This window comes from Trachemys scripta, chromosome 1 (genome assembly GCF_013100865.1).
Source record: "Trachemys scripta elegans isolate TJP31775 chromosome 1, CAS_Tse_1.0, whole genome shotgun sequence".
Classification (NCBI taxonomy): Eukaryota; Metazoa; Chordata; order Testudines; family Emydidae; genus Trachemys; species Trachemys scripta.
In genome coordinates, this window is record NC_048298.1 from 18,805,735 (window position 1) to 18,819,330 (window position 13,596).

Sequence of the window (13,596 nt, forward strand, 5' to 3'; positions counted from 1 at the left end):
TGGGTGTGGCAGCACCCCTAGCTCCAGCACTGGTATCTCTCCGGGTCTGTGGCGTGGGATGTAGTTGGAGCCTCTAACTTGTCTGTCTACGAATCGGGGTGTGGTTTTGGGGGGAGGAGGCCCAAACAGCTTTTTTGCGGCACTTATGAGTTGGGGGGGGGGGGGGGGGGGTGTGTGTGTGTGGGGGGGGGGGGAGCACTGGGACTCCGCGTCTCCTTTAAATGCCCGGGTAAGGAGGGGGCCGCTGATGTGGGCGCGGGGAGGGGAGGAAGCCACCTGCGCTCCGCACGGCGCATGCGCTCGGCGGGAGGCGGGGAGGCGGTGGCAGAGCGAGGCTGGCAGCGCCCGGGTGCCCGCTCTCTCTGTCGCCCCGGCAGCGGCAGCAGCGGCCGGAGCCAGCGCCCCGGAGCCATGCAGGCAGCGGCGCCCGCCGCCGAGGACTGACTGCCCCGCTCCCCACCGGGGCAGAGCCGAGCCGAGCCGGGGCCGGAGCCGCCCAGCAGCCCAGCCCGCCTTGCCTGCGCCCAGGAGCGGCGGGAGCTCGCCTGTAGGGAGCCAGCCCTCCAGCCATGGGCAACGAAGCGAGCCTGGAGGGAGGAGAAGCGCTGGCCGGGCTGCCCGAAGGGGTGGCGGCTGCCGCAGCCGGGGATGGCGGAGGGCAAGGGCTGGCAGCCGGCGTGGAGGCGGATCTGAGCCAGCTCAGCGAGGAGGAGAGGAGACAGATCGCCGCTGTCATGTCAAGGGCGCAGGGGCTGCCCAAAGGAAACCTCCCCGGCGCGACCAGCGCGGAGCCGCCTCCCATGCAAAGGCACGCCACGAAACCTCCCTCTACCGGCCCCCTTCCCGGCGGGGTGGGGGGCTGCTCCCGCTGCCGTAGCCCTGCGAGCCGGGTGCATTGCATCAGGAGCAGGCGGTGCACGGTGCAGGCGGGGAGTGGATGGGGAGGTAGCGTGAGTAGGGACCCTGGGATGGAGCGTCTGCTCCCCCCACGGCGAGGATTTCTAATCATCACGAATAATCCGCCTCCCTTCCAGTGGGCTGCTTCCTCTCCCCCACCCCCTTTCCTGGACCAGACCCAGGGGTGGGTTAGCTTGGGTGGCAAGGGAGCGGGCGGTTTGCAGATAAGAACAATCGGGGTTTTTTTGTATAAAGGGGCTTGGGATGCTTCCCCTTTCCCCCAGCTAGAATGGGAGCCGGGAGAGCTTTGCCCACACCGAGCAGTTCTGTAGCGGCTGCTGCTGGAGCGATGGAGTCTCTCTGAATCTTCCCAAACTCTAAGGCATTATTTTATCTGAAAGTCCTTAATCTGCCTCTGCGAGTAACCATTGGTTTATATAGATAGCCAAAGACCAAAGGCTCTGTGTTTTCACTTATATAGTCCCCCCTTATGTCTTTTCTCATTTTGGGGGGAGGGAGGGAAGGTGAAGACAAATAGGGAGCATGGGCTGTATTGTCAAATAGCGATTCTGTATCTTGTGTGAGGTTGACTTCACCTATTCATGTATATCTAAAAGCTAAGATAATTTACTTCCTTATTCTCCCTCCTACCCCAATCCATTGCTTGTCCCAAAAAGAAATACTACTTATCTTTGTGTGCTGGTAATACAGTAGTACTGTTAACTCATATTATGGTCAGGCGAAGATAGAGGTTTCCCTTTCCCTTGTCCAGGGTCCTGAAGTTGCCCGTTTTTTCAGGACTACAATCCAGGTATGGCTAGTTTGGAGCCTACAGTTTCCAGGGGCTGTGTGTGTTGTTTGTCTTGAAGCAGGCTACGAAAAGGAACCTCCTTTGACTGCCTGTTCCACAGGTTCTTGTGGCCTACTGACCTCATCCCAGATAAATACCAATTCAGTTTATATAATGTCAGGCTTGTATAAGTGAATGCTAAGAGAACACAAAAAAGGAGGATTAGACCAAATCCCCCTTTAGAGGAACTCCACAGAGGTCAGTGGAATTACACCTGGGATGAATTTGCCTCCATTTTGCTTGAAACTGAGGTTTCATCCTATATCTCTTGCGTGTTTGTTAAGAATGGACAAATAATGAAAGTTTGTGTGGAATATAATTCTTTCTATAGCTAATTTAGGGCCTGCCCTGGCTCCCACTGAAACCAGTGGGGACTCCTCCAGTGGTGCATAATCAAGCTCAAAATTCCCTTTTGTGTAGCAGTTTGGGATACCACAAAGACACACAGGTTTTAAAAGTTTATTGTTTTCAAGTTAACCTGCCAGTTCAGAGGAAGATAAACATTCCCAGTACATTGTTAGGGGTGGCTAAAATGATGTTATTTGGCCACATCTTTATAGCTGCAGACAGTTGTTACCCTAAAATTATGTTCTGGGATAACTGGAATAATTAGATGATTGTTATAGTTATATAAATTAACTTCGCTTTTCATTAAAATAAAGCCTGTCTGTATTTGGTAAAATTGACATTTTAATAATTCAGTGTGCTTTGCTATGCTGGGTAAAAGGATGACTTATGTTATCATCTACACTATCTCAGAGTTGTGTACTGGTGCTCATCACCACAATATCTGCATGCCTATCGGTATTATCAAGTATCCAGTAGCTTTACTTGCTCTTTGCTGCTGCGGGGATTCTCTGGCAAAGGTTTTTTGAGGGCCTAATCCAAAGTCCATGGATCTCAATGGGAGTCCTTCAGATGACTACCACGGTCTTTGGATCAGGCACACAATGACTTTGACTTAAGCAACTGACTAGATTAGCGATGCTGAGATTCCTTAGCTTCAAACTTTTTTGCTCTTCCAGAGGCTGTTGCTTTGAAGAGTAACACTATGTGAGCAAAGAAATTAGATATGGGAAAGAGCTTTTTAAGTCATTTAGTCCATCTATTTTCCAGTGCAGGATTGTTCCCAACAATACATTCATAGCCGGCTTATTCCAGTTTCATTTTGAAATGGTTCAGGTGGTGATGCCGAAGTTCAGGCTCAGTATCTGCACAGTATCACATTGCTATGGTGCCCTTATTGCACTGGCTTTTAGATTTTTGTTTTATAACAATTAGTTTTGTTTTCAGTGTACAGTGGTTGCCATATTAAGGACAGCATATGCCAACTGTTATACAGTGTATCTGAGATTCTGAGTTACCACCGTTATTTCCTGTTCTAAATATAACAAGAACTGATATTCCATATACCATTGTGTGACACATCTTGTCAACTACTGACTTATTAATAGCAAGCAATATAAGTAGTAGGATACAGAGTTGCCCCTTCACCTGAATAAAATAAGTGCTGTAGTTATATCTATTTTTAGAGGCTTTGTGCTTTCAAGTAATTGGAAATGCAGCCGCTGGTATTAGAGCAAGTAATGCATATTATGACATTTTAACCATTTTATTATAAGCACTAAGATCATGTTTTTCCAAACCTGAGTACTTAAAAAGAGCTACTTAAATAAAATTGACCTGATTTTTTCAGAGGTGTTGAAACAACTGTAGCACCAGTTAGTTTCAATGGGAGATTTGGGTGCTCAGCACCTCTGAAGAAAATCAGACAACTTTTAGTTAGTAGTCTGCAAACTGTGACTGAATTACAAAGAGCCATACCCTCAGCTAGTGGAAATCAGTTTAGCTCCATAGAATGTTAGTGGCACTATGTCAGTTTACACTAGCAGAGGATCTGTTCCATATCATCAGAAATGATTAGATGATCAAACCTCGTTCTAGCACAGCCACTTCATTTTTAGGTAAACTTAATTTTGTGATTAAATGGATTAGCAATCTCCTTTCACTGGCAAAAAAATTGCTGTTGTATTTTGAGAGTCTATGCTGTGAAAGTAGCCCAGCCTGAGAACCACGCATCCTAAGTATTGCATTTATTCTTCCAGAATAAATACAGTCTGTTGTCAGTACCATGATTATACTGACTCTAAGATAGTAAACAATGACCAGCAGGAAATATCTGTTTTTGAATACATGTATTTTCTGTAAATATGAAGGATCGTTTAATTCGTGTTCATTGTTAATAATTTATTTTTGGCTTTAAAAGAATGCATTGTAATTGACGGTATAAACAGTTTGGTTTAACTAATTTTATCATGAAGGTTTTCAGGCTAATAAAGACTTGATCCAAAGCCTGCTGATATCAATAGTAAAACTCCAATTGGTTTCCATGGGCTTTGGATCAGGCCCTATAAATTATATAATTGAAATTGAGTGCTTTGTTGAATCAGGGCCTAAATGAGGAAGAGAAACAAAAGAATCAGGGCATTGGGGAGTGAAGAAAGGCGGTTTGTTTTTGGTCTAACAACTCAAAAACAGCCTCCCTTTAAAAATTATGGAGTTCCTCTCCCCATTTAAAAATGTTTGGCAACAGGAAATTCCCTGCCAGACAAAAATGAAGATTAAGTTCTGAGATTTACAGAAGTATCAACAACTATAAATGCAATATGTGACTACAATAACTGAGTTCTTAAAACTCAGTTGTCACATGGATGTAGAAAAGATTAGAAAAACTGCTCCCACACTCATCTGCCCAAAAATAAATAGCCTAAATCCAGGTTTATTATTACAGAGGTAAAAGTCTTCAATAAATTTGTCCTCTGAAGTCATTTTCTTCCACATTTTAGGTACAGTCTGTTTCCTTCATATAGAAACATTCATTTATGCAGAATGGCAAAACAAATCTGGTTTGCACAGTAAACATGCAGTCTGGCAGCATCAAGCAGTAATTGTTCAATTCATGCATTTTGTCTTATTTTAAAAATAGTTAACTGTGCAAAACACTAATAATCTGGGTAACAAGATTTTGGTACACTGAAAACTGGGTAGGGCATTGGAAATCTGGGCCAATTTTATTACAGTATTCCTTGTTCTAAGAGATCCATGTTCCACAGATAAGAGTGGCAGAGGCTGACTGCTTCTCTCATGAGTATACCACTTTAAAAAGTTCACAATTAGCCCTGGAAACATCATCATCAGTTGTTTTTTTTTTTTTTTAATCTTAATTTCTTCTGACTTCATGCATGAGGAATTGTAATTAACCTCATATTTCCTGACCTGAACTTTGAATTTTGTTTCTCAAAGCATATTCAACATTCTCAGCCATTAGGCAGTATTTATGTCCATGCATTGTTAATAGTCATACCTCCATTTTTTCTCTTAGGGTCTTGCTGTTTTGAACCTAAACTTTCAAACTTCTTGAACAGTTGCAAGCATTAATACCAGAACCATACTCAGCCTTTTCTAGTATAAAAGCTGATACATTTTTGCTAAGCAAGCACTACGTCTTTGGATGAATCCAGTTTGTACCACAAATTGGCATGGAACTAAAACCAAATAGGCCTGACTGGCAGCTAGCAAAAGCTTTATAGTACATTTGCAAACATTGTATGGACTCAGTTTATGGTTGGGCCATGCTGGATATACCTTTCTTCCTGGTAAGTAAGGGCCCACTCAAATACTCATTGAAGTCAATGAAACAACTCTCATTGACTTCAGTGGGTCATGCATTAATGTAATAAAGCTCCCAATAATCCATGTGGTTATCCTGGGGGAAAAAAACAAAAAGTGTAGCACTGAAAGCAGCTTGCTAGTCAGAGTTAATGTTAGGGTTGCCAACCTTCTAAGATAGGCCTGGAGTCTCCAGGAATTAAAGATTAATCTTTAATTAAGTATTATGTCATGTGATGAAATCTCCAGAAAAACATCCAACCAAAATTGGCAACCCTAGTTATTGTGATGACAATAAAAGCAATTAGCCATCCATGGGAATCCTGTTCCCTACATCCTCGTTTTGGATAATTGCAATTAACTTTTTAAAAAGCATGTCAGGATTGATGTGAAATTGTGAACTGCCAGAATCTTGAGAACCAAAATGGTTACCATATAGATTTTCTTAGCGTAGTTCATTGTCATCAGGGATTTAATGAAAGCTCAAAATATTCACGAATTAAAGTAGCGTGTTTATAGTAACATTAGCTGTTTGAAATCCAGTGTAGCATGTTACTACTATTTATAACTATGGCAGTGTTCTGATGTAACCCTTAATTAAAAATTATCGTACTGCTAGTTTGTTTTTATTGTAGTCATGGACCTCAGATTCTTTAATAGGCTAACTGTAATGAATGACTGCCTGATTTTCATGAATGTACATTAAGAAATAACATGTTTGGAAATGTGGGACTGTATTTAACTTGAGATGTCTGAAAACTGATCACAATGGTGGCACAGGAGAGAATATCGTATCCTCCTGGAAAGACTAAATGATAGCACAAAACAGAACATCACATCACACCCTTTAGGTAAAATACAATAGCACTGAATAGAATATCATCCCCTCCAGGTACAAACCAACAGAGCAACAATTAAAACACCATACTACATCTAGAGGTATTCTCTGGATTTGCCTCCCTTCTTTCCCTAGCTTAACCTTCTATATTCTATTATAAAACAAAGGGAAATGAGACCTCGCGAAGGAAAACCCCCTGCAGAATAAGACAGAGATATTTTTGCTGTCAGATAAATTCTGATTTTTTTAGGTGGGGGAAAGAGGGATAGTTTCAGTGCTATTAATGAAAAAGCTAAAAAGAAGTGATTCTCTTAGCTAGCTGGTGCGTCATCTTAATGAAGAGATACTTTTTCTTTATTCTACACGAATGTCAGTGTAAATACTATAATAAAAGACATCTCTACATTTTGATCTACTGGGATTTTAGGTGCCTGAATCACTGCTGCATATTCAGTTGTAAATACACCATTAAAAGTAGGTACAAATAGCCAGAGCACAATGATATAAATGTTTTGCAACATGTGAGTATTTTTCCTGGTGGCCATGCTTTGATCTGCTGATTATGGAACACCTCTCTCTTTTACTGTTCTTTTGTCTCCATGTTTGAATTGTACACCCCAAGAGATACTGTGAAGAGTTAGTCATCTGGGTTTAGATGAAATGGAAAATCACAGCTTAATTTTGTAGTGCTTCAGACTTCTGAAAGAAAATTCTCTGGATAAAGATGGTTCTTCTGTTAGATTAGTTTCTAAATACTAAACCAGACATCTACTAAATATTCAGATAAATGTTTCTGGAACAAAAAATATGATAATCCTTGTAGTAATAAGCCCTGATCCTGCAAACACTAAACCACATGAGTAATTTTACTCATATGAATAGTCCCATTGAGGACTACTCACATGCTTGAAGTTAAGCAGTTGAAGATTCAGGGGCCATAATCTTTAACTTTTCTTACCTTATTTGTCTTTACATTTTCTCCCAAAGAGTTCAATAATTGCAACTAATTTATAGTTAGTCTTTTTCACTATTTTTATTTTACTGTATTTCTCTCCCCACAGACATCCTGAGCTTGATATAAACCACTATGCAAGACAGCCAGGTAAGTCTCCATCCAGTTTAAGCAAAAGCAGAACAGTAGATGTGTTGAAGACAGAACAACGGTCACCTGGAAGGAGCCCTTCTTCCATTAGTCTGAAAGAATCTAAATCCAGGACTGATTTTAAAGAAGACCAGAAGCCAAGTATGATGCCTAGCTTCCTCTCTGAGGCCAATCCATTAAGTGCAGTCACTTCAGTCGTAAACAAGTTCAATCCTTTTGATTTGATATCGGACTCAGATGCAGCCCAAGAAGAAGCCAACAGGAAACTAAAAGCAGTTCAGAAGGACCAGGGAAAGCCTGAGGAGCAAAAGGGACATGCAAAGCATCCAACTCAGCAACAACCTCCAAAGCCAACAGTTCAGCAAAAAGAGCCTGTCAAATCTGCACCCCAGCAAGCAGGGCCTTCCAAACTGCAACCCCAACAGCAGCAACCAGGGGCAGCTAAGCAAGCTCCGAAACCTGGGCCTGGTCAGCCAACAGGCCCTCCATCAGAACAAGCAAAACAACCATCTCAACAACGAGGGCCACAGAGAACTCAGCCCCAGCAATCAGAACCCACAAAGCAGGTACCTCAACAACAGAGTCCTGCAAAACCTTCACCACAGCAACCGGGCCCAACCAAAACATTACCACAGCTACCAGATGCTGCTAGAGCACCATCCCACGCACCAGCTCCCGCAAAGCCATCAGCACAGCAGCCAGGTCCTACAAAACAACCTTCTCAGCAACCAGGACAGCAAGCAGGTCCTGCAAAGCCATCCCCTCAGCAAGCAGGACCTGCTAAACAACCCTCTCAGCAGCCTGGGCCTGGGAAGCCATCCCCTCAGCAAGCAGGACCTGCTAAACAACCATCTCCTCAGCCAGCAGGGCCTGCAAAACCATCTCCTCAGCCAGCAGGGCCTGCAAAGCTACCGTCACAACAACCAGGACTTACAAAACTATCAGGCCAGCAACCAGGGCCTGGTAAACCTTCACAGCAACAAGTAACTGCAGCCAGACCTGGTGAATCAGCCCCAAAGAAAACTTTCTGTCCTCTTTGCACTAGCACTGAACTGCTGCTGCACACTCCAGAACAGGCCAATTACAATACATGCACACAGTGTCAAACCGTGGTCTGCAGCCTGTGTGGCTTTAATCCCAATCCGCATATAATAGAGGTGAGTAGTGTCTAACATTGATGTTCATTCTAGGCCCCAAAATTGGGCTAAAACTCACTCTGGCTAAGTCCAGAAGCTATTATGGTTTGTGATTCATCACGTAAGCCCATTATAGCAAGTTAAGAGGAGAAGGTTAGGTTGTTTAGGCAAACAATTCACGTTTCATTTGCAGGAAAATGACAGTTCTGTGTTTGCACAGTATCTAACACAATGGGGTCCTGGTCTGTGACTGGGGCTCCTAAGCATGACTGCAATAGAAATAAGAAGACAAAATCTAATATGAACATTGTTTTTAAAACAATTACTTTTGTTTGGATTTAAACTCTCCCCTGCTGTGTTTGTAGCCCAGATACCATAGTCTTGTGCTGATGTCTGTGAACTAGAAAGATAAATGATATAGGAAATGACTAAGCAATAAAAGTGACACTGACTAGCCTGTATTTAGTATCTCTGCTGAGGGAGGTGCAAAAGTAAACAAGCAGTTCAGATGGTGAAAAAATAAATTAGAATTTTAAAAAATTCTTTCTGTTTTAATATCTGGAGCAGTTAGTCACACATTAGTGAAAATTTGTGCTTGAAATGGATACAGGGTCAGCTCCTTAAGTGGTCTAGATTGACACAGTTTTGGAGCTACACTGGTGTGTAGACCACTTAAGAATCTGGCCGATGATTTGTAATTTGATGGTTTACAATTTTTTTTTCCAATAAGGTGGACCATTCTTTAGTTCACAGAAGGATCTCTCAGACTTATCTCCACTCCTAACCCTGATCTCCTGCAGTTATAGTACTGGGTACATAAAAATAATATTAGGACGGTATTTTTTAAAATGAACTTGTTTTAATTTGATGTGTATGGTGGCTTGATTAACTACCCATATACTACATTTGTGCTGTTTGCATCCTTTCCATGGGAATTCACATTAATATCTGGACCCTTCTTTTTGCTTTTAAACCCCCATTATTCTAATTTCCCAAAGTTGCTTTGTAGTTGGGTTTGTTATTTTCAATGCCTGCATTCTTGGCATAACCCAGAAATTTGAGCACAGTAGAACTGGTACCAGAGAAGAACCCAACAAACCAGTCATGAAGCAACCAGAGAGGATATTAGAGAGGACCGTGGGTTTTGGTTTAGATGGGCAGGAAAGCTAATGGAAAGAAGCCTGAACTGGTAACAGCTAGAACTTGAACGTGAATTTTGAGAAAAAGTCACCAGTTGTGCTTAGCTTGGTATGGAATATAAAGACTACAATAAACAACAAGAAAGAACATTGATAATTGATACATCTCATTCACATGCACATCTTGTATTAGCGGCATTTTTGGATGGTACCTGGTGACAAATGGCATGTTTGCATCTGTCAACCTTGATTATTCATTAGTTTGCAGTCTTTTTAATAAAGAAATGAAATAAAAAAGATTTGTTGTAGTTATGCAGTGGTAACTCTCTGCACCTCTATGCAGAGGATACAAACTTGAGCCTATTTGAGCCCATTCCTGGGATATCAAAAGGTTGCATTGGAGTTGATGCATGCAAATTCTAAGATTAGCAGAGGTGTGAATTGGGCTTTATAGCCTGTGGGTTCTAGGGCCAGTTGCAGGACACGTTCAAGGGGAGTGACCAGAGAATACTGCTGCTGGAGAATGTTATATGGGACATTTTAGGCAGGAGTGTTCTTTAATGAGGGGCAAAGGGGAAACACTGGTACACTGAAACTTTACTGCCACACTCCCACCTCCTGAGTCTGGCTTGCTGGGTGGGACCTTGTGCTGCATCAAATTATAGGAAAATAATTGGATGTTTGTCTAGGTTTGGAATAATTGATCTCAAGAGAATTGATCTCAGAAAGAGTGTTTAGAAATAAAAATCATTAAGCATACACAGGAAATATTATAGTATGACAGTCATGATGTTATATGCAGTGTTGTTGTAGCCTTGTTGGTCCCAGGATATTAGAAAGATAAGGTGGGTGAGTTAATATCTTTATTGGACCAACTTTGCTTTTTAATCGGCCACTTCACCTTGAATGGTCCATTGAAGTATGTGTTAACTACTTATGCTAAACAAACTGTTCCATCTTGTATTTCGCTGTGACACTCTGACTAAGTTTCTCAGACCTGAAGAAGAGCTCTGTGTAAGGTCAAAAGTTCGTCTCTCTCACTAACAGGAGTTGGTACAATAAAAGATATTACCTCACTCACCTTGTCTCCGTAGTATTGATGTTACCTGTATTCAAAGATGAAATTCTTATAAACCTTTGTTTTCAAGCCTTTGCAGCTTTCTTGTACAGGGGGGAAAGAGAGAAACCATTTTAGTTGTTTAGTTGAAATTTCTCCTGCTTGTTCGGCACTCCCAATTGATAACATTTCTGTGGCCCATTTTGTATTCAGTTATTGGAGCATTGGCTTTTTCTTTCTTTCTTTCTTTCTTGTGTGTTCCTTAGTGGGATTCTGATAGCTCAAAAGTTGGCTTATGTTTAAAATATCAGATTTCCATGAGGACAGGGCCGGCGCTTACATTTAGGCGACATAGGCGGTCACTTAGGGTGCCAGGATTTGGGGGGGGCAGCAATTCGGCGGCGGGGTGTCCTTCCGCGCTCCGGGTCTTCGGCGGCAATTCTGTGGCGGGTCCTTCACTCGCTCCGGGACCTGCCGCCGAAGTGCCCGGAAGACCGGGAGCGCGGAAGGACCCCCCCGCCACAGAATTGCTGATGACAACTGGGAGCGTGGAAGGACCCCCGCCTAGGGTGCCAAAACTCTGGCGCCACTCCTGCATGAAGATAGTCAAGAGCCTTCAGTGTATTTGAACCAAACTGGTTTAGAGAAAACTGTAAGTATTTGAAAAATCTTTGATTTTTCCACTAACTTTTTAAGTAGGCACTATGCCTGGGTATGAAATTCAATACATTGAGACAATAAATACAGCTGCCTTTAAGACCATCTGATTGCATACATATGTAAAAGGAAATTTGAATTTCATATCATACTTTGAAATAAACATGGGTAAGGCATTTATTTCACAGTGCAATCATTTCAATAAATGAAGGAGGAGTGCTTCTAATCTAGTCAGCTATAAGCTCTATGCTGATGACTCCCATATCTACCTCTCCTCTTCTGCTCAGCCTCTCATCTCCAATCTTACTGAAATCTCATTCTGGATGTTCTGTGACCATCTGAAATGGAATATAACAGAACCTGAACTCCTGATCTTTTCCCTCTGAGCCCTTCTCCCCTCCATTATATAGCTCAAAATCATCTTCTTATCCCCCTTTTCATCCAATGCCCAGGCTATTGCCAAATCTTGCTGCTTCTTCCTATACCACATCTCCTACATTCTTTTCACCATACTGCTTGAAAACAAAACTTTGTTACTTGGTTGTCTGTTGCTGTGACTACTGTGAAAACTTTCTTTTCCTGGTTTGTCCTTATTCCTCTCCAGTCCATCCAGAATGCTGCTAAAATAATCTTCCCTCTCACCCCTCAGATCACACCATTTACCTAACGAAATCTTTTCTTTGACTTCTTCTCACTTGCTGCGTAACAGTTAAGCTTCTCATGTTCTCATTTAAGACTGTTTAGTTTTCCTTGCATAAACTCTCATTTCCTCCTGCTCACTCTTTCAAGTCAATGTTCCTACTACATTGCCCTACTGTGCATTTTGTATCGCCTCTTCATGTCTTTGTGTCTTCCATTCATACCTCTTTCATTTGGAACTCTCTCTTATTCAGGCACGGTCCCTGTCCCAAAAAATGACAGTTCTAAATGAAAAAGAGACAGATGAACAAAACGTAGGGGGAAGAGCTACAGCATGTAACAGAGGATATTCATTGTTTAGTTCCACGACTATTCCTTTGTAAACTACTATAACAGCCTTCTGCAGGGGTTCTTGCGCCTTCCTCTGGAGCATCAGGTTCTGGGCACTGTCAGTGATGGGAGATTGAACCACTAGTCTGATCCAGTATGGCAGTCCGTAAATTTCTATGTTACTAGTTGGCAGATTTCTTGTAGGCATCACAATAGAAGTGGCTCTTGAAGAGGAGGGTTGAATAAGGACAGGGTAGTGGCCGTGCAGACTAGCTCCAGAAGAGCATTGCGTGAATCAGGACAGCATGGAAGAAAGTACAAAATAACACCAGAGGTTCACCCTCTCTTCATTTAAATTGCTTCTTAAAATTCACATCCTATATGAAGCCTGTCCACCTCAATTCAATATAGAGAACTTTGTAACCAAGACCCAAAAGTGATACTGTACTGCCAGGAGATCAGATCATCATTTGCACCATGTGACTGAACTAACTTACATTGCAAATGTCTTTGGACAAGGTATTGTCTGTCTTCTGTTTTATGCAGCACATTCTAGACTGAAAGCACACCATAAATAGCATGTGTCTGGCAACGTATGTCTCTCTAATGTGTCTAGGTATTTATATTCAATTCATCACTGTATTATGTGTGTGCCTAGAAACAATTACATAAGGTAAAAAAAAAATCTAAACACAGTTGATGTTTGTTCCTCCATTCTACTTCTCATATACACACTTTCGAATCTCACATCAAAGAGAATGAGAATGTCTCTCAAATAACCAGCCTCCTAACTATGTGTTTTATTGTGTGATCATTTGGAATTTTCCCCCCATCATTTTATTTTCATTCTTACATTCCCTATTCTAAAAACCAACAACACAGGTCCTCAGTGAGGACTGTATCAGCACCTCCAGATCGTTTAAGCACTACTAATATGTTTAAACACTTGCTTTGCTAGAACCAGGGGCAAAACGCATGAATTTCTATACTTCGTTTCCTTTGGCTGGTAGTTGTAGCAGTCGGTCATCCTCTGTGAACCAGCCACTAAAGATGATGCATAACACATACTCAGCCAGGGATTGTGCTGAGATAATGCACCTGTATGCATATTACACTAGATGTCTATAAAGGGGCAGATTGACTCAAGTTCTAGAGCTCTTAATGTTGTAGACCCTAGTTATATATTTCAGATCTCCTCCCTGGGCTTCTCTTTGATATCACATGCCTTTAGAGATCCTACAATTCATTCCACCTTTACATCTATCTCAGTCCATCTCTTCTG

General features: G+C 42.2%; 1 protein-coding gene across 3 annotated transcripts in view; it reads left to right on the forward strand.

The window, feature by feature from the left end:
* The first annotated feature begins 475 nt into the window (after positions 1–475).
* Positions 476–13,596, forward strand: part of PCLO (piccolo presynaptic cytomatrix protein) — a 504,664-nt gene continuing 491,543 nt past the window's right edge. For all 3 annotated transcript variants that reach the window (XM_034765561.1, XM_034765570.1, XM_034765579.1), the window contains exons 1-2: positions 476–808; positions 7,316–8,513. In XM_034765561.1, the coding sequence (XP_034621452.1) occupies positions 570–808; positions 7,316–8,513 (1,437 nt within the window). In that variant the 5' untranslated portion in view covers positions 476–569. The remainder of the gene's footprint in view (positions 809–7,315; positions 8,514–13,596) is intronic.